Here is a 27,505-nt window from a genome sequence, read left to right as displayed (position 1 = left end):
ATATTTCGACGGTGACGGATGTGGATTTGGAGAAACAGCTGATTTCTGGGATTCCCGGAGGCGTTTGACTGATTGCGGACGCGGTGGATTATTAATCATGTGCTGGTGTGTTGGTTGGGGTGGGGTTGTGACGGTAGAGCTCATCTCGAGCACGCGCTCCCACACTGGGTATCAACAGGCGGGAAACTCACATTCAAATTCATGGAAAATGTTTTTTTTTCCAGCCCGGGTTCGGGTCCCACAGTAAGGAGCATGAAACGGTAACATTTGGAGACATAATGGAATATAGTACAATCGCAGTGTGTGTATTTGGCGCCCTTCTGCCCTGCTCCCGTGCACTATAACGTAAACGGAATCGTGAAATGGTATTACAGTTGGGAGATTTGGAAAGGCGGCGATGGCCGCGGCGCCGAGCCGCCCGCCGGGCCCTGTCTGTAGGTGTCGGCTCGGGGCTCGCGCGCGCGTGCGTTCGTGCGTGCGTATGACGGGCCCGCTGTTCGCCCTGCCCTCGCATTGCTGCGCCCGAAGCCACCCTCTCCCAGGCAGCCAACTGACACGATGATTAGTTATGGCCGTCCTCTCCCTTTTTCACTGCGAAACAAAAAAAAAAAAAAAAAAAAAGTGAGCAACAATGAAGAGGGTTAAGAGCGGAGGAGGCGGAGAAGGAAGGAGAGAAGGAGACAGGGGAAGGGGTACAGGGAAATAGCTGAATAACCCTACAGCAAGGGAGAGCGAGAGAGAGAGAGAGAGAGAAAGTTCCCTTCCAGAGGATCTGCGCCGGGGGTTGATGGTTGATAAACAGAATTTTTTTTTCCGGAATCTTCCGTCATGGCTCCCATTAGCTTGACAGCTGTCAATTAGAGCTCCCTTGGTCTCGCAGGCTACAGTTTATTGCAGGCGGTTGATGCTGTCATTTCGCTCCCAGTTTCGCCTTGAGCGTTATCACGAGTGCTGAAACAGTCAATAGCTGATGCATCAGCACTTATTCCTTAAATTGGCTCACAAGGCTGCATCCTCCTCTCATTTTTTTTTTTTCCTCCCTTCCCTCCTTCCCCGTCGCCTCCCTCTCTCCGTCTCCCTGCCCCTCCACCCTCTCTTCTCCAAAGATTGTTTTGTGAATAGATGGCGATGAATTGCGATTGCGGCAGGGTTAGTGAAGGTGCAGGGAGGGTGACACGACGCAAGACACACACACACACACAAACACACACACACACACACGCAGTCTTTCAGGCCTTTAAAAATAAATTAGATAAACACGTGGAAGTGTTCCTCTGTCTGCCTGGGTATGGCGGCGTAATAAGTATATAACAATCAGCCGTGAGCACCGGTGTGGCGGAGAATATTGAATATTGCGAGCTGCGAGCGTCATAAAATTATTGCTGAATTATTCGCTAGTTATTGTAACCGAATGGGTTTGTTTTGTAGATAAAACACCATTGTCGTCTTTTCCGATTTCGTTTTTTGTCATTTTACGTAGAATCATTGCAAACCACATTGTTTTTAATGTGAGAATAAGGACAAATCAAAATTACAAGTAAAATGTCACACTATATACTATGTATATAGTAAAATGATTGTAGCCTGTGTGAATATGTGTGTATTTTGTTTGTGTGTGTGTGTGTGTGTGTGTGTGCCTATGGTGCAAGAGGATGGCAATTTTTTTGCTTGCATCTGTTGTGTGTTCATTAATATGAGCACACAACCAAAAAATAAACCATAAATTAGCAGATTACGCGCCACTTGTACAATTTCCCACGCGCAAATCTGCAGGAGCGAAAATAATGCGGGTCGGCTGTTTAACCATTTCACCGTCGCTCTAATTTCATTTCCGTTCTCACACACACTACAGGTAGACGTTACGATAGCACGCACGCTCTCCCGCTGCATGGTACGATTCATATTTAATTAATCACTGATTATCTGCCCCCCCCCCTGTGATTAGGGAATCATGTCAGCCCCCTAAAACACTGTTATTAAAACGCGCCACAAACTCGCTCTCCATCGCCGAGCTGCGATTGGCCGGGAGTCCCCGCCGCGCGGCCTGATTCGCTGTCAGGCCAGGCCCGCGGCATGATGGGAAGCGGCTCCTCACTCACGGGCCCGAGTTTGAAACAGGAAGCAGGAAGTTGAGCGCGGCCGCACGGAAGTAATCCCCGCCGGAGTTGTTGTCGTGTTGGGGCAGGAAGAGGGGCGCGAGGAGGGAGGGGTGGTCAGGGCGAGGGTTGTTGGGTGGTTACGGAGACGAGACGCCGATTGGGGGGGGTTCTGATTGTGGTTATGGCCGATTTCTTCTTCTTCTTCTTCTTCTTCTTATTTGTGTGTGTGTGTGAGTGGCAGGAGGTTTCAGCCCCTCCTCCTCCAGCTCTGATGGTGCCTGGACGAAACTGACAGCCATCCGTCATGCCAGTGTGTGTGTGTGTGTGTGTGTGTGTGTTTTGATGGCTGGTGGCGGTGATGAAAGGCAGGGCGGGGGGAGCGGGGCTCTCGTAATCAGGGCCAGCCAGGGTTCTGACATCCCTCTCAGCCCTGACAGGCCTCTTCCTCTCGACTCCGCCGCCGCGCCGCTCGGCGCTGATCAGTCTCAGATGCTCGGCATTACCCCCCCCCCCCCCCCCCCCCCCCACACACACACACACACATTTTTTTTTTTTTTAATGAGCCGGAGGAAGAGAGGGGACCCCGAGATCCAGGCCAGGGGGTCCGCGCCACTCCGTTGGCATGCGTGGCGGGGCCGTCCCCGGCCCTCCCTGGCAAACGGAGGCAGGTGCGAGGGGGGGCGAGAGAGGAAGTCTGCTTTATTTTATACTGCGGGCCTGTTGCTAATTAATGTTTCTTGGTCGGATTCTGTCGGAGTTGAGTAATGTTTTTGATCTTTATGCCTGATAACTGCATACCTAATGAGATTTCAAAGCTTCTCGAGATGTGTGTGCGCGCCCGCTCCCCGCAATTATTGACAGATGCCTTTTCTTCGCCATTGGGTTCTGCTCCATAAATCCTTCCTCTGTAATGAGCTTGAGAAGTGCCACCCTGCCAGTGAGCTAATGAAAGCGCGCCGGCGGGGCGGGGGCAGCGGGGGAATCGCGCTTCCCTGACACATTTTTTTCTTTAAATGCACTCTGCAGATGTCAGGCCCCCACCGCCCGCGCGCCGGAGAAGAAAAGAGGAGAGGAGGGCGTGAGATAGAGGGATGGTGGGGGCAGAAAGAAAGAGAGAGAGAGAGAGAGACGGAGAAATAAAAACAGGGGAAGGCCGATCGGGTTCCATGTTAAGACCGTTTGTCTGAGTTCGGCGGTTTCTTTATTTGAAATAGTAGTCGCGTTGTTGCCAAAGTTGACTTTGATTGATAGAACTGCCGGCTTTTCTGGGCCTCTGGAGCTTTTTTCCTGTGTGGGGTGACGGGGCGGGGACGGGGTCTCCGGCTCGGGAGCGGGACGTCGGCGGAGGACGCGGCGAGAGAAGAGAGGGAGGGAAGAGGCGCTCCACGCCAAACAGTCGATTTCCTCCTCTCCTCGCCGCGGTCGTACATCACGGACCCGCCCTTCTCTCCTGACAGAATGACGCGTGTCATTTATCAAACGGGCCCTTGCCGGGGAGCCCCGCGCGAGGGGCCATCTCCCGGCCTCGGAGACGAGGCGCGCCGTCCACGCCCGCCGCCGGGGGGAGGGGAGGGGAGGCCAGTTCCAGTAATCATGCGGCTCCGGATCTCACGTTCCTCCAACTCCTGAGTGTGAGGTGGAAAAGAATGCGTGTGGAGGAGAGAGTGTGTGTGTGTGTGTGTGTGCGCGCGAGGGGGGTGTTGTGTGTTCCTGTGTTTTTGCCGTGGGTGGAGTGTGAGAGGGACAAGTTTATGAGGTGTGTGTTTTAGATGGAGGGGGGACGGGTGTCGGAGTGTGTGTGTGTGTGTGTGTGCGCGCAGAATTTTCCCAAACGTTAACCGAGTCATTTTTATAAGAGTGTGTGTTCATTAATTGTGTTTTTTTCTTCTAGTGTGTGTGTGTGTGTGTGTGTGTGTGTGTGTGTGTGTCCGTCCCTCGATTCCTTCCCCAGGCCCCACTAGCTGACAGGTATCACTCAAGACCCCCCCCTCTCTCTCTCTTTCTTTCCCCCCCACAAGTCTCTGGAGGGCGCTACGCCAGTGAATCGGAGCTCTCTCCCTTTCCCATGATTCAAAGCAGCATTACCGAAGATGGATGCTCCTTAAAAAAAGAGATTGATGATGGATACAAGGCTGGCCGTGTCATTCATCATTTTGAATATTATTTAGACTGGCCGCGCAAAGCTGTAACCCGAACCCGGCCGGGAGAGGAGCGCCGGGCCCTGGATGTGCGGCGGCCATGATGGATGGGTCAGCCCCGCGCCTTGTTTGTTACCAGATACCAGCGGAGCGGCGCTCAGCCGCGCCCGCTTTTGCTCAAAAGGGTAAAAATAAAAAGTCGCGGCAGGGCTTGGGGGAGGGGACGGACGTTGATGTGTTTGTTTGTCATCACGCTGCCCCGGTAACCCTTTTTTTATGTTTTATGGAAAGGGGCTGACATGTTTCTGCATGAGTTTTTTTTTTTTTTTTGAAAGACGGCCCCTCAGGACGAGGTGACTGTCGTCACGGCAGCAGAGGGAGTCGGAACAGCTGGGCTTCATTAGCAGGAAATGAAGTCGACCTTTAAAAAAAAAAACCTTAAAGGAAAAAAAAAAGTCTTTCCGACTTTCATTCTGACATGTGGGGGCTTTTTACAGCCCTGTTCCTGTTTGGCCAACTTTTTTTTTTATGTTTTACAAATTCCAGCCGGTGGGTGGCACCGAGGGATGATACGATTTGATCCTGATTGGCTGGCTGCTCCTGTCAGCGCCGCCTGCCATTCAGTCAATCAGACGTCAGCCATGTTAGGAGCGCGTCGGCCATGTTGGTGCAGCCGCCTGCTGCTTTTAATTTTCCTGCTTAACCGCGCAGGTGAGCTAATGATGTTTACGCACCTCCCCAACTCCAACCTGCGCCTCGGCCGGCTCGGGGAGAGAGAGAGAGAGAGAGAGAGAGAGAGAGGGACGGATGGATGGATGGACAGAGGGAGGGAGGGTGAAGGGGACAGTGGGAGTGAGAGAGGGACAGAAGGAGAAAGGTTGTTTTGTTTTGTTTTTTTTCCTCCTCTCTTCTTCTCCTTCCCTCCATCGTCCCCCCTTCCCTCTCTCTCTCTCTCTCTCTCTCTCTCGCCCTCTCTCTTTTTCCAGTTTTATAGCAGGAGACATGATTTATTGTGGCCATCCATCTTTGGGTCTCATCCATCACCTCCTGGTTGCTAGGCAATCATGGCAGCAGCTGTTTGCTTTGAATCAGACAGAGGAGCTGTCAATCAGTGCGGGCAGGTGAAAAGCATTAGAAACACGCTATTGTCAGAGGGAATAATTAATCAAAGGCAGGAAAGATAATTAAAAAGATATGACCCCTGCTAGCACTTGCTCTGGGTTGCCTTGGAAAAGGAAAAAAAATAAAATAAAAGGAGGAGGAGGTGGAGAGAAAATGAAGGGAGCATGTCTCTCTCTCTCTCTCTCTCTCTCTCTCTCTCTCTCTCTCTCTCTCTCACTCTCGTTTCAGCTCTGAAGGAGTGGTGCGGACGAGTGCAGATAAAGCCTGTTCTTGTCGTCAGAGGCCCAGGTTCTAATTAATTAAAAAGAGATTGGGGGAGAAAGTGGAGAGAAATAATAAAAGGCTGGCAGAGGAGATGAGAGGGTGAAAGAGAGAAGGAGAGAGAGCGAATGTGTGTGTTCGTGAGCATGCAAGAGAGCAGAGCACCACATGAAAGAAGAGAGTGCCACTCTGATACCAGGAAACGCTACAAAAATCACACTTTAAAGCACGCCTCTTCAAATCTGTGTGTGTGTGTGTGTGTGTGTGTGTGTGTGTGTGTGTGTGAGAGAGAGAGAGAGTGTTGCTCTGTTTGTGGTTAGCCACAATATTAACACTGACAGACAACACCTGCCATCAGCAGACATGTTGCAGGATTTAAATCATTAAAAATGACTCAAAATTAATTTTTGGATTATTGTGTTCATTCTGGTTCATTTGGGCCTCACCTTACTAATACGACATATACGTAGTTATTGGTATTACAACACCTGGTTCGGAAGAATAAAGACATTAGTGTATGGGTGTCTGTATGTGTGTGTGTGTGTGTGTGTGTGTGTGCGCGTTCGTGTGTTCATGGGCTTCAAACACTATCAAGCTCTGCCTGTTCACTGGATTAGCCATAAAGCAGAAGATCATGTCAGTGAGTCCAGAACCGGAGCGGTAGTTTCCTTCTGTTACTTTGCGGAAGTGACCAGAGAGCGGCGCTGAACTTTGGGCAAAGCATGATGGAATACAGGGACCATAAAATGTACACAGCGCATCCTTCTTATCTGCTCCAGTCTGTATAGCGAATAGGTGACTTGTGTCTCCATAGAATCCCACAGGTGATGTGAGGTCAGGTTGCCTATAGCAGCAGGTCTCTCTCCCTCTCTCTCTCTCTCTCTCTCTCTCTCTCTCTCTCTCTGTCTGTTTGATCTCAGTTGCCTCTTCCCTCGGGTCCTCCATGTTCACACAGATAAGCCTTAGAACACAGCGCTCATATTTCTAGCCTAAATGTTCTCATAAATGTTGCATTTTTCGAACGGTGCCGTCTGCAGCCTTGCTGCTGTTATGTCTGCCCGCCTCGCCTGGATCAGGCCGAGAGAGAAGCGTCCGTCCGTCCGTCTGTCTGTCCAAATGTGCTGACGCTCACAGTGCAGTGCAGAACTCACCACTGGACCCGCAGCTGCACTTTCCACTCGAGACCAAACACGCCGTTGGAGTTGAGGGCACGGTAGCTTCTAAAGACTTTTTTTTTTTTAATATAAACGTATATATTTTTTTATTTTTTAAGAGCCTGTAGCCTTGCCTTGGGCTACCAACCCTCCTTCCCTCCCTCATTTTTCTTTTTTTTTTCAGCTGCCCTGATCTGGGCAATGTGCTCAAAACATCATATCACATTTTTTTTACGTTTTTGAGCTGATTTGCTTTTGTCTTGAATGTCGTTCTGCATTTACACATAAAGAAGGAAGAACGTATGATTTTCAAAGATACAGTACAGGCCAAAAGTTTGGACACACCTTCTCTTTCAATGTGTTTACTTTATTTGCATGACCATTTACATTGGTAGATTCTCACTGAAGGCATCAAAACTATGAATGAACTATGAGCTCAACCCAAACCATCTCGACTGGGTTCAGGTCTGGTGACTGTGGAGGCCAGGTCTCCACTTTCTGTTAAGTACATAACTCCACATGTGTTCATTCATAGTTTTGATGCCTTCAGTGAGAATCTACCAACGTAAATGGTCATGAAAATAAAGAAAACACATTGAATGAGAAGGTGTGTCCAAACTTTTGGCCTGTACTGTACCTGGAGCAAATAAAAAAATAATAATACATTTAGTAAGAATGTTTAGTCTGGTGTCATGACTCAAGTACAGGTAATTAACATCCGAAAGTTCACGTGACATAAATAACGTTTTAGCGAAAGTCCTACAGCAGCCTAGCATGCCGAGCTAAGCCACGTTTTTGGATTTTCACCTGTTCCGACCCATCGTGGTCAGGCCAGGCGACAACGGTTGCAAGGCCCATCGTTGTTTGAGCTTTACGAGAGACTCGGCTGATTCCATCTCAGCAGGCGAGTTGCGTGGTTCCAGCCCTGAATGACGGCGCATCCATACCATACCATGCCATCCCCAGGGTTGAGAAATACGGAATTCTGCATGAATTTTAATTATACTTATTATGTTTAGGTGTTATCTCTGACATTGTTAGTAGTTAATTAGTTGATTTATTTAATTTGGTGGTAAGGTTGCTTTTTGGGGTCCGGCAGGGCCGCGAAGAGCATCAACCTGCCGGTCCCATCGCTCGGCGCTGCAGCTTTATGACTCAGCCCTGACAAGGCCCTCACTGTTACAGAATTCCTCAGGCCTGATGCAGTCATGAAGAAAAGAAGGAGTGTGTGTGTGTGTGTGTGTGTGTGTTCGGGAGGTTATAAATCACTCGAATCAATCGTGGGATGGGTCCTAGGATTCCAGACATGGCGGCCAGCGCTTTGCCAGTGGGAGGTCAGGGCTCAGCGGCTGCAGCTGTCACACGGCGTCCAGGACCACGTCGCTACAAACGAGAGTCCGTCTGGCCCTGGCGCGGCCCGGCCAGCGCCAACTGGGCTGCCCTAGATTTCTTTTTTTTTTTCCTCCCTCCTCCTCCTCCTCCTCGTCCTCCTTTTATACAGTTCCCCCTCTCGGATATATCCGTGTCCGCGGTTCTGCAGTGGAACTGTGTGATCGCTTTTCTCTCCTCCGCCTTGGTCTCACTTGCCCTCTGTCGCTCGCTTTCATGGCTCCGTCTCTATCGCTCTCCCCTGCCATAGCAGCTCCACTAAGTACTGGGGAGAAGGAGAGGAAAATGGAGAAAGATTGAAGAGAGAGAGGGAGAAGCGTAGCGCGGCGTTTGGGGGGACGGCGTCGGTTCCTTATCTTTCTATCGTGACACGGGGAACTGCAGTACATTAATACCTGCGATAGGCTCTGTCTGCCTCGCACCTCTCTACAATGCAGATAAGCCTCAGGAGCGGCGGATTATTGCACACGCATCGCTACTACACACACACACACACACACACACTTTATTTATTGTTTATGAGCGCGTAAAAAAGACTGCAGGAGTTCCATGCATGTAAGCTCTGCATCCCGTGTGATGATCTGCATGCGTGAGGAGTGCTCAGCTGTGTGAATCTTTTACACTCATCTATATTGTCTGTTTTCCTCATACATCATATTTCCACATACAGCAGATTTAGCACAATTTATCACATTTTCAAACGCTATAGCACACATGTAAAAGAAAAGAATAAAGTAAGAACTGTGTGTGTGTGTGTGTGTCTGTGTGTGTGAATCCACGCTCCCGCGTGCTGGTCTCCATGCACAGTGGCGGTCTCCACGCACAGTGGCGATGTGCGTGGTGCTATGGGATGGCTTCTCTGTGATGATGACCCCATACTACACACACACACACACACACTCTTACACACTCTCTCTCTCACAAGTCTCTCTGAACTCTAGCTACTTGCATAAAAAAAGTTTCCCACTACTTGTTGATTTCACATGTGAGTAAGCACTCATCTGTACACACACACACACACACACACACACACACAGGAAGCTGTTTGACGCCCTCGGCGACAGAAGCAGGTTCGCGTATGTTCTCACGCGCTAATTAGATAATTAAAGGTGGCGTTCCTCTTCCTGCCATATTTCAGCCCTCTCCCTCAGACCCGGGGACGCGGCCAGGCCTTTGAAATGGATACGCTATCGGTTCCCGTCCCGAAAAGAGTGGCCAGCGGCCTGCCGGAGAGCCGGGGAGAGACCCTCACACAGCGGGGCCGGTGGCCACGTAGGGCCGGCGATCCATCATCCGGCGCTGCGATTCCAGAAACTACTTCCCCAAAATAAAATCTCAAAGGCGAGCAGCGGCAGCTCGTACAATAAAGCCGGCTTTCGCAGAGTTTCGCATTACTTTTTAATTTCACTCCTCAGCTAAATCAGGGCAAGGAAAACAAAAAGTAGCAAAAAGAAATGAAATGAATGACTTGAATGAGAAGTTTATTGGAATATGGAGAGCTGCAGGAGGGGGAGTTCTGGCAGCTGCTTTCCTCTCAAATTATAGCAGGGAAAAAACAGCAAAGTAGTTACATTTCTTTAATTCATTTATAATTCATACACAATTATATCAGTGCACTGTATTTTGCATACATTCTATTGTAATTTTTTTTTTGTATTAAATGTATATTTTAATAATTCCTTTAAACTGTAAAAATATTTTTTTAGTTTTATATTTTACGTACAGAGAATTTCCCATCCAACCGTGTTCTGATTGTAGCTGTTTTATATTCCATGTTCATTTCATAAACTCCTGGCTCTTCTCTCATTTATTGGGTCCCATCCCAGTGTGAAACATTCCACCACCAAGCTGCAGTGAAATTTAGAAGGAGAAGATTCGAAAATTTGGAATAAAGAATGTACTCTATTCGTTGATTGAATTTGTTTCAATTGAACGCGGCTTATGAAAGGTAGAAATTGAACAGAAGAACAAAGAGATGCAGGAAGACTGGTACGCTGTAGCATTAGGGTCTAGTGTTATTTACAGGTTTATTGGTGTATTTAAATGGAACATTGATTTGAGCACAAAAGCAAAATGCACGTGGAAACTGAATATTCCGTCAGGATAAGTGGAGTAAGGACGAGACCTGAATGAAATGGTATCAGGGCTGTGTGTGGATGTGTACAGTAGATAAAGGGGTGATGATCTCCCTTACTGTACACACCCTGTGTGTGTGTGTGTGTGTGTGTGTGTGTGTGTGTGTGTGTCACATCTTGCAGTATCCGTGATGTCTGAATTGTTGGTGTCTTAATTGCGCATCCTGTTTACATCCTATTGTGTTTCATTTCAGCACGTAGCACACTAGAGCACGCACGCACACACACACACACACACACACACACTGCTTACCTCTCTGGTTACTAGGCCATAGGCTGTCCCTTTCTATCCCATAATCTTGCTGGTGTACGTGTGTGCTAGTGGACAACGAGAAAGCCGACCGTGCATTATCAATTTTATTTATTCATATTTTTTTTAAGGTACATTTCCCCCCACCCCCCACCCACCACACACTGTGCCGGTGGTGGAACCAGGCCGCAGTAACGAGAACGTTTCCTCCGTTCCCTCGTTAACTCTGGAACCCTGTAAACGCACACAGCTCGCCTCCGCGGCCCTGGGCTCCAGGTTTATGAGCTGAGAGAATGTTCTGCCAGAGACACGACGGCTAGTGCAGGCTAACAGTACCGGCGAGAGAGAGAGAGAGAGAGAGAGAGAGAGAGAGACATATACTCACTACTCGTACACAACATCATGTACAATGTGATTCCTTCGGCTTTTAAAACTCCCTTTTTTCTCCTTCTCACTGTTTTTTTCTTCTCCTCATTGTGCTACTTTTTTATGGCCGCTGGCAGCCGCTGGCTCCTTCCAGCCTCTAGTCTAAGATTTTAATCACCTTTGGAAGCTCTCCTAAAATATAAAACACTCGTAAACAAACACGCACCGAATGGACCTTACAAAGAATAAATATGTACAACACATTTGGGACTGTGTGTGTGTGTGTGTGTGTGTGTGTGTGTGTGTGTGTGTTTTCCCGTCTGCGGTGAGGGCGGTGTCTCTCTCAGTGGAGCGCTGTGATTGCACGCTTTGTAATTGCATCATTAGTCGAGGAGGGCGGTGCTTAATTCAGGCCATGGCGAACCCAGCAGATATTACTGTCATCACGCGGTTTATGAACCATTCACACACACACACACACAGATTCTGAATAACATTAGGTGAAGTACAAATTAGTTGCATAAATTAAAATTTCTTTCCTCACTTGATATCCTAGTTACAGTTTTTTTTAAACCTTAGATATTCTGACATCGCACATTTTGGAAGAATTGGAAGGAGTTTTCGGCCACTCTCGTGTGCCCCGAGTGTCCTGAAAAGCCGGGTCTTTGCCGTTGAACCTTGACCCCCGCTCAGTGTCTCGGTTTCATTAATATCAAGCGATTGGGCGGAACGTTAGCCGATAAAAACTGGAACAAGAGGACGCGCGCGCGCTCCAGAAGGAGATATTAAGGCAATAATATGATGGCTGGCTGTCACTGCCTCCTCGCTCCCGCGCTCATTCCGCCCGCATCGCCGTGACATTTTGAATTCCCACGCGCCTGACACTCCAAAGTGCAACGTTTCCCTTTTAAGTGCGGGAAGACTGATAAGTGAGCGCCGGGATGCCCCCCCGCCATCGGTACCCGCCCCAGAGCACGCCTCACCACAACCCAGGAAGTGGGAGGGTCTTTAGAAATGTCCCGTTGGCATGGGCGGGGGGGTTCGGTTAGAGAATAGGTGGGAGGGGGTTGGGGGGGTAGAGGGTGGCGGGTGCGGGAGCACATCACTTTTTATTAGCTTAATAAATCACCTTTGTTGTCAATCAAGGCGGGGAGAATAATTGGATATGGTTGAAGCCTTGCGTGATGGATTATAAATCATTCAAGATTAAATTAAAAGATAATGCACAAACTTAATGGTTTGTGTTTTGCAGTCTAAATTGCCTCGGAGCGCTGCTGTTTCTCCGCTTTATTGCAGGCTGTTTTTCTTTCCTCTAAAACCTCACACGTTTCAGGCCTTTTATGGGCCGAGCGGAGCCCGGCTCGCCACCGCCGCCGCCGCGCTGCATCCTGCGTAGCCGCTGTTTACCGCTCACGTGTTTACCGTTTTTTTTTCCTCGTCGCATGTGTGAGATGCGGAGCGAGGTCGTGTTTTTTTTTGGCGGATGCACAGATTTTTTCCGCCCGTTTTTTTAGATGTGTGTGTGTGTGTGTGTGTGTGTATGTATGCATGATGGAGGATGGTTTTAGTCTTTAAGTGTTTTTTTTTTTTTTTTGCTGCTTATATGTGTGTTTCAATGTTTAACTGTTTTGAGAGTTGTCTGCGAGCACAGTGAGTGCGTGTGTGTGTGTGTGTGTGTGCATTTTCCATGGCAAGTGGATATTTTTGTTCATGCTCGTGTTTAAAGGTGTGTATGTGTGTGTGTGTGCATGAATGTGTGCATTTGCAAGTGTGTGCTTTGTTGCACAACGGCTCGCTGTGTTTTAGTTTGTGTCGTGTGCATATTTGCATACGTGCACTAGCATGTTAGCTTGCATATGTTTTTGTTTGTGTCATTTTCCTTTCTCCCCCGGCGGTGATATCACAGCCATTCGGACACACACACACACACACACACACACACACACAGAAACACACACACACAGAAACACACAGGCCATCCACAGCGTCAGCCGTCGCTCCTCGGCCCAATCAGAATAAAGCAGCCGCCCCCACGCCCACTGCTGCAGCTTAGCCCCGCACCGGCAGATTAACCTTGACATCCTCAACAAGCAGGGCGCGCCTCTCAGGTGTAACCCCCCCCCCCCCCCCCCAGCCCCCCTCAAAAACAAAAGCGGGAAAGTGGACCCAATAAAGAGGAAGACAGGAGCGAAGGCGGGAGCGACGGACAGGCCGAATGAGGGAGGGAGAGAGGCTATATATTCCACATTAGCGGCCGCGCCAGCGGCAGGCGGCCTGACAGATCCGGCATTATCATAATCATCCGCCGGACATGACGGACCGCTGAAGTGATGATGTCGTTTTATTTACGGGCAGGTAATGCACACACACACACACTCACACACTCTCACACTTCCAGTCGCTTCCCTGCCTGAGTAGCCGAGTAGGTCAAATAACATCTTTTGATCAGGCCTGTCCAAAGAGATCAGAGGAGACTGGCAGGTAATGGATACCCGGCGACAGAGGCGGCGGAGGGGGCGCGCCGGCCGTCGCCCGCCTGCCACTTCCCCATTAGAGAGCTGCCTGCTCGCCGCACACCGCACCACACCTCGGCCGCCACCTAACACCAGGCATTAGCGCGCGCGCAAAGGAACGCCCATCGCATCGCACCCACCCGGGGCGCCCCGCAGGGAATAAACACGTCCGACTCTGCATGCCGGTCTCCGTAAACGTCCGCGTTTTTATTCTTCTTTTCGGTGAATTTATGTAATAGTGTGTACACTCTGCAGCAAGTGTGTGTGTGTGTGTGTGTGTGTGTGTGAGGGAGTGCACGCAGCCACAGCAGCAGCAGAGTTGAGCGAAGCCCCGGGGATCACAGCAAGCCAGATCTGTTCTCTCCCATTACCCAGCAACCCTGTCTAATGGGAGAGTGACACAGTCCTGTGCTTTTGACTGGGACTGTGGGAGGAAGAGTGAGCAGGAGTGAGTGAGAGAGCGGGAGAGAGACAGAACGTGGGAGGATGTGTGTGTGTGTGAAATAGAGAGAGAGAGAGATGGAGGGGGGTAGTGAAACAGCAAAAGTGAAAGAGGGAGTTTATTACCCGAGGAGGCCAAAGTCGTTTCTTGCTGTTTTTCTTTTGTGGACACATGTACCCTCCTCCCCTGCCCCAGTACCCCGTACACTCCCACCTTCTACCCTGGGAGCACTGTGAGTGTGTGTGTGAGTGTGTGTGCGTGACCTCTGTCTGCCCTGTGTTTTAGGAATGCAACTGCTCAGAATGGGGCAAATCTGGCCGGCTTGCTGGGGACGGCGGACCCTGTGTGGTGAGGGTGTGTGGGGTCGCCTGAACACACGCAAAAATATGCAAAAATGCTGCATGACCGGACATTTTTATCATATTACAAACTGACATTTTAGATACTAATACTGTACATGATAGGAAATGGTCTGATATCTCCAGATTGAAACAAGCATTTGGGTAAAATATATTAAATTGGAGGATGCAGAAATGGTCCTTTATGAAAGTGCTTTCTGGCATAACGCAAATCACAAAATCCAGCCGATAATATGTGTTCCCGTATCGCGTATTGTATTTACAGCAGAAATGAATGTTCGGTATACACCACGTTACCCATGTGCCACTACACCACGTCCTCGGCACCCTGAAGGAAATGATGGAGCACCCCCATGATCCGGACGTGCTGACACCGACCGGCATGGGGGCCGGTGAATATATTTCATACCATACCGGTTCTGGTTTAAATCCAGGCAGGATTACAGTTCTCTCCATATGCATGGCGTCGGGCCGCAAATTGACAGGACCTGGGTGGTCACTCGGTGACGGGGGGGTTGAGTGGCGGGCAGCGGACCACGGGCGCACACACACACACGCGGCGCCAGCCCCTCTGGCCGGCACATGACAGCGCTGCGGCCGGACCCGCAGTCGGGCGGAGGAGCAGAGCCGAGAGAGGACCGCAGGTGATAGGCAGACGGCGGACCGCCGTTCCCACCTGTGTGGGAACACTTCCTGTCTCCAACCTGCCAGCCCAAACCCCGGAGAGGCACAGACACGCACGCACAAGCCACTCACTACCAACCAGTACCACCTGAAATCACACAGATACGCACTTTTGCACACTTGTACACACACACATTTGAGAATCCGTTCGTAATAAATACGTTTAGCGTTTTTCATAACCTTTCTTCGCCAACAGATCTCAATCTCTGAAGGCGGCATTAATGCCAACATAACCAAACACAGGTAACACCTGCTGCTACAGCAGGCCGGGCGAACGTTCTCTCAACATTCCCACAACGCTGCGCCGATGCGAGCCGCGGAGGACGGGCATCTGGTCCAGGTGATGTTCTGTAATGTCGGCGGTGGGCCGCGGCAGTGAACAGGGGATCTATTGTTAGCCCCTGACGTATTAGAGACGTTTCCAGACGGTTGGGCCCGGTGCGGCCGGCAGAGGGGACGTGTTTAATTTGTTACCGCATTGTTCGCGGGCCCGCGCCGTTTTTTTCTTTTTTAACAATCTTCAGCCCGTGTGTGTTCATGCAAACGCATTTGTGCCTTTGCGAGTGTGTTCGCACACGTCTGTGCATTTGTATGTGGGGCTGTTTATATGTGGGCTTGACTTTTTTTTTTTTTTTTTTTTTTTTTACCCCCGCCATTATTTCTGTCTACGGCTCAATCGCTCTCTTGTTCCGAAACATCTTTAATAATTGTCCCTCTCGGTGAACGTTAATTAATGAACTCGGGCTGAGTGACCCCAGACAAAGGCAGCCTGATGCGGGGGGGGGGGGGGGGGGGGGGGGGGGGGGGGGGGGGGGGGGTGGTAATGGAAAATACAGAGAGAGCAGAAAGCGGCTTTTTTTTCTTAAAGGTCACTACTATAGGTTAATTAGCCCAGCGAAGAGACGCACGTTCACATCCAGTCATCCACACATTCACCTCGGAGAATGAAGGAAAAATAATAAACAATATGTATTTCTTCATTTGTGTTTGACTACAAATTTGTATAAAAAAATTAAACAACACATCAGTGTGCATTATCTGCAGCTTAAAATGGATTTCATAAGAAATGTTACCAAATTTATAGAATTTTTTATGTTTTTATATATATTTTTTTTGGTAAGAGAAAATAAGAACACTAATGGACACAATCTGGCCACAGTACACACAGTTCCTGTCCACACTCACACACAGTCCTCTTGTGAAATCTCTGCTGGCCTCGTAGTGTCAGGTATTAATCCCATTTCCTCTCTGTGCACTGGCGGAGTAGTGCGGAGTGGCGCCATCGTCATGGCAGTCACTGTCGCACCTCTGACAGGAAGCTGCGTTGCCGCCCGTGGAGGAGGCTACTCAGCACCGCTGCAGTGACTGTGCAGATGGGCGTTCCGGGGAGGGTCCGTGGCGGCGCTGTGGACGACGGAATCTGTCGCCTGCTGGGACTGAGGACAGATGTTGCTTTGTGATGTGCGTTGTACGTGTCAGGAAGTTTAGCGGCTTTCAGACGTGGGAGCTAACTGTTACCCTCTGTTACTTGCTTTAGCTAAACTCTGACTTAATGAGGGCTTTTATCTCCATGGTACCCAGGCGACGGTTATAGCGAACCGGCGTGACGACGTTGGCCGAAACGAGAGTGTGAATACATCCGAACACGCTGTTCACAACTGCTGAAGGGATCGACATGGACGATGCTTAGATCAATGCAGTTGCCTTGCAGTGACCTCTGACCTCAGATCCCACCCGGTCCTTGTTATACACTGATGGTCTGTTATCAGGCGTGCGCGCGTGTGTGTGTGTGTGTGTGTGTGTGTGTGTTTATATTCTGCGGTGCATTTTACTGGGTTATTTCACCTGTGTGTGCAATCGTGTCTAACCCCCCTCCCCACAGACTGCAGACCCGACACCATTCACTGGCGCTCCCGCGCACAAAGATGGCGGAATGACAGCCAGGGCCACAGGATAATCGGCATGTAATCGCAGCGTTTACGTTTACCAATGTAAATTGAATATTATTTTCAAATCTAATCATATATATATATATAAAGGTTATTTCTCACTGTTCTCAGTGTTTGGGGCCGTGGAAAGAGAAAACGAGGAGCTATCGCTCTCTTTCTCCCTTGCCCTTCCTCTGCATTTCCTCCATGGCTTTGATTACTGAAATGGGAAAGCAGTAGTGTGTGTGTTTGTGTGTGTGTGTGTGTGTAGGAGCTGCTGAGGGCGCCGGTGTGTAAATACTCTGTCAGCCACTCTCCAGCTGAGTGGCACGAGCTGCCGATTAGCCACGCTCGCGCCGGTGTTTACGCATAATCTCACCGGGGCTACGCCGACGCCGCCCGCACCTCCATACAGCACATATCAGCACACAGCGGCCTGTAATGCACTCCAACTCATACACACTCAGATATTTACAGACCTGCACACACACACGTACAGTCACGTAGCCTAATACACGGACACAGATTTATGCCATACACAGAAATCCACGCTACGTCAACTCACATACACACAAACACACACGCACGTATCTTTAAACCTGCATGCTAACTACTGTGCACGCTCTTTTACACACAGTTGCATAAATAAATACACTCATTACATACATACATGAACAGACAGTGACATATTTTTACACCGACATAGAGCACAGGGAACCATCACCCTTGGTGAGCAGTGGGCAGCCATGAAAGGCGCCCGGGGAGCAGTGTGTGGGGACGGTGCTTTGCTCAGTGGCACCTCTGCGGATCGGGATTCGAACCGGCAACCTTCTGATTACGGGGCCGCTTCCTTAACCGCTAGGCCACCATTAACACACTTAACTCATACAAGTCATCCATGAGCTCAGTCACTTGGTATAAATAAACCAGGATTACCATTCAATGTATAAACAGTACAAAACATATCAGGTACACATCGATTTCTAAAAATGGCTGGAAACTTTCACATGGATTCATTTACCGTCACACTGTTTTTACATTACGCTTCCGTTTCTATTCCCTAATGTTTTATTGAAATATAATTTGGAAGGATTGGACCCAACCTTCTGGCCTGTAGTTTATGTAGTTTATTTTTCCTCTTTGTTTCTTTGTTTCTTTGCAACACTGCTCTTTTTAATCCATCTCAATAGGGCGTTATGGGCAAGGCCTGGACACAAATGGCAGCAGGGCTGGTTAGAGTGGTCTATGGGAGCGCTTTATGTGCAGCCTTGAAGAGTGGGCTCCATCCGTCAGGCGTCTGGGTCGATGGGGCGTCTCTCTGGAATCGATGGCACGCCTCACCAATCCCTCCCTCCTCCACTCCCCCCCATCTCTCCGGCCAGCCAGACCCCCTCGCCCGCCACACGTCAGACCACAACACACACACGCGCACAGCGAGTTCCGATCAGCGCGCACACACACATTCACCTCCCCACCAATTTGTCTGTGCATGTCAAATCGCAATAATTAAGCATTATTGATCTCAGATTCAATTAACTTCATTAACGCGGGTCGTGATAGCTGAGAGGAGGCTGGGGAGAGGGCGGGGAGGCGAGGCGAGGTTCGCCGCTATCTCACGTTCGCCAGACCCGCGCAGACAGTCTGTCTGCTTAAGGCTACAAACCATTTTCCCCCTAATGATATCACATCACAGATAGCGCCATGTTAGAGAGAGATACCTCACGTTATAAATGTGGGCATAGGGCCTATATATAGCGGCTTTTAATTACCCTGCACCCCGCCCCGCTCCCCCCTCACCCTCACCAGCCGACACCCTAACCTGCACGCAGCCACAGTCGGGCCGAAGGGAACAGTGAGGTGGTCGGTTCTAAAGTAAAGGTGAAGCTCACACACACTTTGCAAACATTGACACAGACTTTTAATATGCAACGTCTTCATAAAAATATGCGTGTTTGTTTACGTACTCTGCTACATAAACCTGAGATTAAGCGCAATGATTCCTAGATCGTAAACATTTAAACAGCCTCACACATGAACGCGGCGTCTTTTGGTTGTGCGAGGCTTCGACTTAATAATGTCCGGACTGCGCTGCCGAGCTCGCTGTTCTCTGTCCGTCCGTCCCTTTGATGTCCGACTACAAAAATCCAACCAGAATCTTCCTCTTTTTTTCAATTCATCAGACACCCTCTCCAGCGCTCTCCTCCACCCGTCCTGTTTTCTAATTAAAAGAGGACCTGCGTGGTGGGCCCCGCCCGCACCAGCGGCCTGAGAAGGGCCCAGGGATGAAAACTCAATATTGTTCCCAGCTAGAACACACCGGCTACGGTGACTTTGGGGGCCTCGTGGCCTGGACAGCAGCCAGTGACGAGCACAATGGTGTGTGTGTGTGTGTGTGTGTGTGTTTTTGGTGTCCATGGGTGGTTTGGGGTTATTCCAAACACCTCCTGCATGTTGCTCAGCTCTCTCTCGCTCTCGTTCTCTCTCTACCTCGTACTCTCAGTGGGATGCGGACCCGAGGCCGAGGGCCAGATTGTAGACCGGGTATAATTCGCTGTTTACCGTCTCAAAATGAATTCAGAACAAGACAGAACATACATTCAATCTATTTTCTTTCTATTTCTCTCCTTCTATCTCTCTCTCACACACACACACACACACAGACAAGAAAAACTCCCACGCACTCATGCACACACCAGGCTTTGTTCTGTCAAGTTCAGGTCAAGGTTACGGCAGTGCAGGATCCTTCATACTTGAAACGAGCGGCGTCCCAAACCTGCTGCGGAGATTCCAAATTCTGCCTCTCCCCCGTCCGTCTGTCCTCCCTTTCATTTGACTTACGCATTTTAATTACATGTTAACCAGACGGACTAATTACGTTTGAGGCTGACCCCGCATTTCCATTTAGTCAGGTTTAAAGTGGTTGAGCGGGACTCGGCGGCTTCCCGAAGGCCACTTTGGCGGGGTGGTGTTTTAATTACCCTGAACAGGTTTAAGTCGCGGCTCGTATCAGGAAGAAGGAGATTTTACATGGCTGTGTTGGCCTTGATGTGAGTGCTGTTCTGACTGCTTCTTCAACGAAGCCATTGTTCTCTTAAACAGCTGTCGTTTTGGCTGATGCGGAACAGATGGCAGTGTGTGTGTGTGTGTGTGTGGGTGTGTATGTGTGTTACATGATCACAGTTGGCTGTTCAATTGTCTGAGGGGGCTATTGGATGTCACAGATTTCCAGCTATGTGTGTGTGTGTGTGTGTGTGTGTGTGTGCGTGTGCATGCATGTGCATGCACAAGGAAGAATGAGTCCCTGTCACACGCATTCTGCCCTCAAAATCCCGGCCACAGGATATTTCCGTGGAAATGGTTTGTCAGTCAAATGCAGTCCAAAATTGCCCACTTCTGTCAAAATGCAAATCTTCTCATTGCGGGTACTCTATATGCAGTGCAAAATATTTTTTATTTACTCAGTGCATCTGCACTAACCCAAGATTACCATTTGAATACAAACATCTATGGTAAATCTACACGGCCCGTGTAGAGCAACATGGTTAATTCTGGCTAAAGGTGCGTTTCCCCTTGTCGTGGCTAATGTAAGATAACAGCAACAGAAGGAGAGTGTGTAGAGGGGGGATTAACCCGTGCGGGGCGGGGCGGGGCGGGCGTGCTCGTATCGAGGCCAGTTCCAGTGCCCGCAGGGGAGAGGTGTGTTCTCCCACTCCACTCTTTATCCCAGGGCGAGCACCGTTACGGTGACACACACACAGCCAGGGATCAGTCTTTGTCGGAGGGTTGCTGGACGTGGCTGGGGCTGGGTCCACGTTGGGAGAAAGCCAGTAGTCCTCATACAAATATTTACGGTTAAACCTCCACATACGGAAATGGTCGAAAATGTTCTGAAGAAATAATGCGATTAACGTTCATCGTGTTTTGTAGTTTTATCCAGGGAAGGGTCTTCGCTTTTAAGGCAGAAAGAGGCATGCAAAAATGAAGCGAACGGCTGAAGGTGATGAAATGTGTTCGTCGAGGCTTTCTGCTCAGTGTCATTCTTCCCGTGGTTTACATACCTGCTCAGCGTGCGATAAACCGTTATGCCCAGGAATTCAGAGAATTATCTTTGCTCTCTTAAACACGCACACATCTCTCTGTCTCTGAGAAATAAAACTGTGCATCTTAATGGTTTTCCTTTGTTTTGTTTCCTCGCTTTCTACATTTCCTACGTTACATTTCTCCTCAGAGAACGTATTCAAATGTGAACTGAAAATAGGCTCTTCGGGCTAAACAGTAAATAATAACTTTCAACTTTCTAATCTTTGTAATTGACGCAAATGTGTTTTGTTCTGGGAGACTTTTTGTGTCCTCTGGAAACGTACATACATTCATTTTTATTTACGAGAAGGCAAGCCTGCGCAGCGTAATGAGTGAGAATGCATGCTTAATTTAAATGGTGAGTGTGTCTGTTAGGAAATGCATTAGAGGCTGAAGAAGAAGCGTAAGACATATTAATTGACAGACAGGAACTGCTGTCTCGGAGGTTGATACAAGTAATTTATTACTTCAGAAACGAATGCCACCTCCAGAATGTGCTTCATTAATTTCATATTTAGTTTTAATTTCAAGCTGTTGCCCCTTGAGAAGAATAAGGTGGCAAGTTGGTTTTGAAGACATACTCCCTCCCTCCCTCTCTCCCTTTTTCCATCTCTCTCTCCCTGCTTGCCTCATTGCAACACAGAACAAAGAGCCGTGTAACTGTATTCCGATTGGAAATATGAAAGCAAAGTTGAGAAGGAATTACAGCAGCAGATATGTAACAGACTGACTGACTGATTGTTTGGTTTGGGAGGAAGGGGAGGAAACATTGTGGCCCGGAATTACTTTATGCTCTCTATTTTACTAGGAATTACAAGAACGTGAAGAGTGAACGCGTTTGGATTCAGTGTGTAACGAATTCCTCTGTCTTTCTTTCTGTTCATTCCTGCAGCATATGTTCCTGAGGAGCTGAAGGAGGCTGCCCTTCTGGATGAAGATGTGGAAGGAGATGATTCGGCTATTGAAGAGGACCCGGCCAATAAGTATGTTTGCCAGGACAAGGACTTCCTCCTCAAGGACCGGCCAGGGTTCCACGACTCACCTGCTGCTGACTTCTCTGGCCAGGAAATGGACAGCGAGTCCCACATTAGCGAGTCAAGTGACCGCATGTCAGACTTTGAGAGCGCCTCGCTCAAAAATGAAGAGGATGGCACTGCTAAGGAACCTCTGACGTCTTTATCATCAGCTTCCTCCAATATGATGGTTACTGCGGCTACTGCAACACCCAGTGGTGAGGAGGCCACGCCCACAGCCCCAGACAGCCTTGAGCAGATGAAGGCCATTTACACCAGCTTCCTCACCAACTCGTACTGGTCCTCGCTGAACCTGAACCTCACCCAGCCACCAGCCGAAAAACCCCCTCGTAGCCACAGCAGCAGCAGCAGCAGCAGTAGCAGCAGCAGCAGCTGCGGAAGTGGCGGCTACGACTGGCACCAGTCCGCAGTGGCCAAGACCCTGCAGCAGGTTTCGCAGAACCAGAGTCGCCTGCTCCACCCCGCCGCGGAGTCAAACCTCTTCAGCACCGTGCAGCTCTATCGCCAGAGCACCAAGCTCTACGGCTCAATCTTCACTGGCGCCAGCAAGTTCCGGTGCAAGGACTGCAGTGCCGCCTATGACACGCTAGTGGAGCTCACGGTACACATGAATGAAACCGGCCACTATCGTGACGACAACCACGAAACAGACGGCGATGGAGCGAAGCGCTGGTCGAAGCCCCGCAAGCGTTCGCTCCTGGAGATGGAGGGAAAGGAGGATGCCCAAAAAGTCCTGAAGTGTATGTACTGCGGCCACTCTTTTGAGTCCCTACAGGACCTGAGTGTTCACATGATCAAGACTAAACACTACCAGAAAGTGCCTCTCAAGGAGCCGGTAACACCAGTGGCTGCTAAGATCATATCTTCGGCCCGGAAGAGAGCCCCCATTGAACTGGATCTACCCAGCTCTCCAGATTCCAATGGGGGCACCCCCAAACTGTCCTTAGCAGACTCCAATGACCTGTTGCAAAAGACGTCCAATCCCTACATCACTCCTAACAACCGTTACGGCCACCAGAACGGGGCCAGCTACGCTTGGCAGTTTGAGTCTCGGAAGTCGCAGATACTTAAGTGCATGGAGTGTGGAAGCTCTCACGATACGCTGCAGGAGCTGACAGCCCACATGATGATGACTGGACACTTCATTAAGGTGACCAACTCTGCCATCAAAAAGGGCAAGCCCATTATAGATCCCTCACCTAACCCTCCACCAAACATCACTTCCTCCGGCGAAGACAAGGTGCAGTCTGTACCACTGGCAGCCACAGCTTTCTCCCCGCCTCCTCCAGCACCCCCTCCACCCAGTATCTCCCCAGCAGTCACCATGGAGATCAAAAAAGAAGAAAAGGAAGAGGAGTGCACCAAGGATACCACTAACAGCTCAAGCAACAAAGAGAAGAAAATCACGGATGATGATACTGAAGAGAAATTTGACGTCTCATCCAAATACCCTTACCTTACTGAGGAAGACCTGGAAGAAAGTCCAAAGGGAGGCTTTGACATCCTCAAGTCACTAGAAAACACTGTGACATCTGCTATCAACAAAGCACAGAATGGCACCCCAAGCTGGGGAGGCTATCCTAGCATCCATGCTGCCTATCAGCTACCCAATATTATGAAACTCTCTTTGGGCAATTCAGGCAAAAGCTCCCCTTTGAAATACATGTACTCTGGAGGTGAGATCCTGTCCCCAACCAAAAACCAACCTCTCATTTCTCCTCCCAGCAGCCAGACCTCCCCTTTGCCAAAAAACAATTTCCATGCTATGGAAGAGCTGGTTAAGAAAGTGACAGAAAAAGTGGCCAAAGTGGAAGAAAAGATGAGGGAGCCTGGAACCAGGGCCTCCCCATTGAGAAGGACCACACCCTCTCCATGCAGCAGTGAGGCTGGAGAATCTGCCAGGGGCGAGTCGCCCAAGGAGAATCGCGTGGCCAAATCTCCGGAGATCTCTGGCCACAAAGAGACCAACGGCGACGCGAAGGAGTCTTTGGAGAACGGGACAGACCACACAGTGAAAAGTCCTATTTCCTCTTTGTGTGGCAGCACAGCCATTATTACTGACCACCCCCCAGAGCAGCCCTTTGTCAATCCGCTAAGTGCGCTTCAGTCGGTTATGAATGTCCACCTTGGCAAAGCTGCCAAACCGGCCCTTCCAGCTCTGGACCCCATGAGCATGCTATTCAAAATGAGCAACAGTCTGGCAGAAAAGGCAGCCGTGGCAGCCTCCACCCCGGCACAGACCAAAAAATCCAACGATCACTTGGACCGCTATTTCTACCACGTGAACAACGACCAGCCAATTGACTTGACCAAAGGCAAGAGTGACAAAAGCAGCTCCCTCGGATCGGCAGCCCTGTCCTCCACAACGTCCACGCCGTCCTCTATCTCACCCTCCGCCACTGTGACCATGGCAAAGGCATCCTCAGCCGTGGCGTCCTTCATGTCCAGTTCGCCGTTGCGTGAAAATGCCCTGTCTGACATCTCTGACATGTTGCGCAACCTGACAGAGAGCCACGCCTCCAAGTCGTCGACTCCTAACAGTATATCAGAGAGGTCAGACATTGAGGGCGCGACCCCGGACGAAACCGAGGAGATTTCTACCGCTCAGAAACGCAAAGGCCGACAGTCCAACTGGAACCCGCAGCACTTGCTCATCCTGCAGGCACAGTTCGCCTCCAGCCTCAGGCAAACCGGCGACGGCAAGTACATCATGTCAGACCTCAGCCCCCAGGAGCGCATGCACATCTCCCGCTTCACTGGCCTCTCCATGACGACCATCAGCCATTGGCTCGCCAACGTCAAGTATCAGCTGCGGAGAACCGGCGGCACCAAGTTCCTGAAGAACCTGGACTCGGGTCACCCCGTGTTCTTCTGCAGCGACTGCGCCTCGCAGATCCGCTCTCCCTCCACCTACGTCAGCCACCTCGAGTCTCACCTGGGCTTCCGGCTCAGGGACCTGGCCAAACTGTCAGGGGACCAGCTCTCAGGCCAGATATCGCGCCACGCCAAGAGCCTCTCCGAAAAACTGCTGTCGGCCCAGGTCCAGGCCCAGGCTCAAGCCCAGGCCCTCACGCAGTCTCTTCCCAACCCCCACATGCACTCTGCTTCCCCCTCCCCCGAGGACGAGGGCAATGGGAGCACGTACCAATGCAAACTTTGCAATCGGACTTTTGCCAGCAAGCATGCAGTCAAGCTCCACCTGAGCAAGACCCACGGGAAATCTCCGGAGGACCACCTTCTGTATGTGTGTGAACTGGAAAAACAGTAGCACTGACTAAAGACCGCTTGCTCTTTTTCCCCCTTTCTGTTTCTCTCTCTAGCCTTTTTGACAGACAATGTCTTAAGAAAGGACCTGCAAACTGAAATGAAAGAAACAAACTGCACATCGATGCCATAAAACTACTGCTTAGTTTCGGCACATGATAAAAGAGTTTTCCTCCTGAGACAAATGCCCTCTGGCCCAGAGACTTTATCTTTTTTTCTTTTTTTAATTCTTTCCTTTTTCTTATAAAAAAGAAAAAAAAGAAAAAACAAATTCAAGAAAAAAGACAGAAATGATAATTTTCTAACTGTGCATTGTTGAGTGAAGAGGTGCTGTTGTCACTGGTAAAAATATGAAGGTAAAACGGAGCATTTTAAAATGAAGTGGTATGTGTTTGAGAGTCGTGTAAATTGGTTTCAGTTCTTTGTTTTCTGTCGCATCCCTGAGATGCAGTAAGCTGCATGCATTGATGAAACAGTTTAGTTAAACAGTCGGTAACTAAATCTGGTGCACTTTTTTTCTCTCCTGTCTTTTCCCCTTCTGCCTTCTCTCATTCTTTATCTCTCTCTCATTTATTTCCCTTCCGCCCATTAAGAGTTCTTCTTTTCTTATGTATTTCACATAACCTGTGTGCTGGTGTCAGCATACAAAATTTAACCCTCTGAGTACGCCCTAGCACTTCGACATTTAAAATCTAAAATTGCAGACTGTAGGAATTCGAAATAGGCCAAATTAATCTGCATTTTGAGACGAGACAAATTACTAATTTGCAAGATTCACAAAGAGATTACTAATAATAAGTTCTTGAACATCAACTGTACAAGATGCAAAATGGGTGTGAATCCAAAACTACATTTTTTCCTTCTTTTTTTATGTTTGTTTTAAATCAGGGGCCTTTATGAATTCAGGTCGGTGTAAAAATGTGTATATAAAAACTATAAACTAATTTCTGTCTAAATTATGCATCATTTTTATATTTTTAATTTAAGAGGAGTATGACTATCTACTGGTGCACAATATATGAAGACATTAATGAAATTGTTTTGCACAATAGTTTTATAAATATGTTATTTAATCAGATGTTATTAAAATAAGAGAAAAAAAATATGTTTTATTTCCACTTCGTGCTCAAAGGGTTAAAACCTGTTTTACAAGGCCGTACTCATGCCAACATTTCTTGAACATTAAAAACAGAAAGATTATACAAAAACGTGAGGACGATTCCACAATGTAACCTCTTATTTATAAGCACTCTTGGTTGTTGTTTCATATTGTAGAATGCCTTTTATATTGGTAACTTTTTTCTGTCTAATTACTCTCCCATAATTCCACACTGCAGCTTTATCTTTTGGGGGGGATATGAAAGGTAACCATGGTTACCCTACACTCCAATTGACGGCTCTGCTACATTTTTGGCAGTTAATTTGCTGAAGTAACTGACAGCTGCCAGTGAATGGAAATCTTATGTGTAAAATATAGGCATGTAAACAGCACAGACACTGTTATGCATTCTGTGCCATTGTTTTTGTTGTTGTTGACAATGAAGCACCCATTATATGACTTCATATAACCTTTTTTTCTACTGCAGCATTAAAAATGAAACTGTTCTTTTTTTGCAATGACGTGTGTTGTATCTCAATGGCTAATTAGCCTTAAAAAAAAAAAAAAGGTGTGTGTGTGACTGTGTGTGAGTGTGAGAGCAGTGGCCAGAGTTCTGAAGCTGCAATGTGGACTGCCAGAGGACAGGAGTGAAGCGAACAAATCACCCAATGTGTGGAGACCATAGCAGAGGAAGCTGGCGCCCACACTATGTGTCAAGCCAGTTCTTAGGTAGTGGCTGCGAGGGTGAGTTGGAGTTAAGCTGAGCCGGACAGAGTGGTACCTTTTCCTCCGCCTCTGGATTTGTCACTGTCGCTCTACATTACACACCGGGGTCCTGCGTGACCAAAACGGCATTACCGTATGCGGAAAGAGCATCCCGGCATGAGTAGGGGGGTTTTTAGCATCTCGTCTGGACCCTTCACCACCACCCCTGTTCTCATCTCACAAAGCACGCCGGGTTCTGCCGAGGATGTGCCGAATGAAATGTTCCCCTCCCCCCCCTCCCATTGCCAAGCCTAGATGTAGCAGATAATTGCATAAACCCTGGCATTAACTGTCTCATTTTCACCATTTTATTCCCAGCACTGTAATTAGCCCAGACTTCCATTTTGTGTGGATAGATCTGTTTGGGTTTCATTGAGGATGACAACAATGCTGCATTCAGAAGATGGTGACTTTGAAGTTCTG

General features: G+C 49.0%; 1 protein-coding gene across 1 annotated transcript in view; it reads left to right on the top strand.

Annotated features, from left to right (window-relative positions):
• The window catches only part of tshz3b (teashirt zinc finger homeobox 3b), a 31,665-nt gene extending 4,865 nt beyond the window's left edge, over window positions 1-26,800 (top strand). Inside the window, exon 3 of the mRNA XM_028957060.1 lies at window positions 21,813-26,800. Within this exon, the coding sequence (XP_028812893.1) occupies window positions 21,813-25,222 (3,410 nt within the window). The 3' untranslated portion in view covers window positions 25,223-26,800. The remainder of the gene's footprint in view (window positions 1-21,812) is intronic.
• The last annotated feature ends 705 nt before the right edge of the window (window positions 26,801-27,505 follow it).

This window comes from Denticeps clupeoides, chromosome 16 (assembly GCF_900700375.1).
Source record: "Denticeps clupeoides chromosome 16, fDenClu1.1, whole genome shotgun sequence".
NCBI lineage: Eukaryota > Metazoa > Chordata > Actinopteri > Clupeiformes > Denticipitidae > Denticeps > Denticeps clupeoides.
The sequence above is the reverse complement of the archived record's forward strand: the minus strand, read 5'-3'. Positions and strand labels throughout refer to the sequence as shown.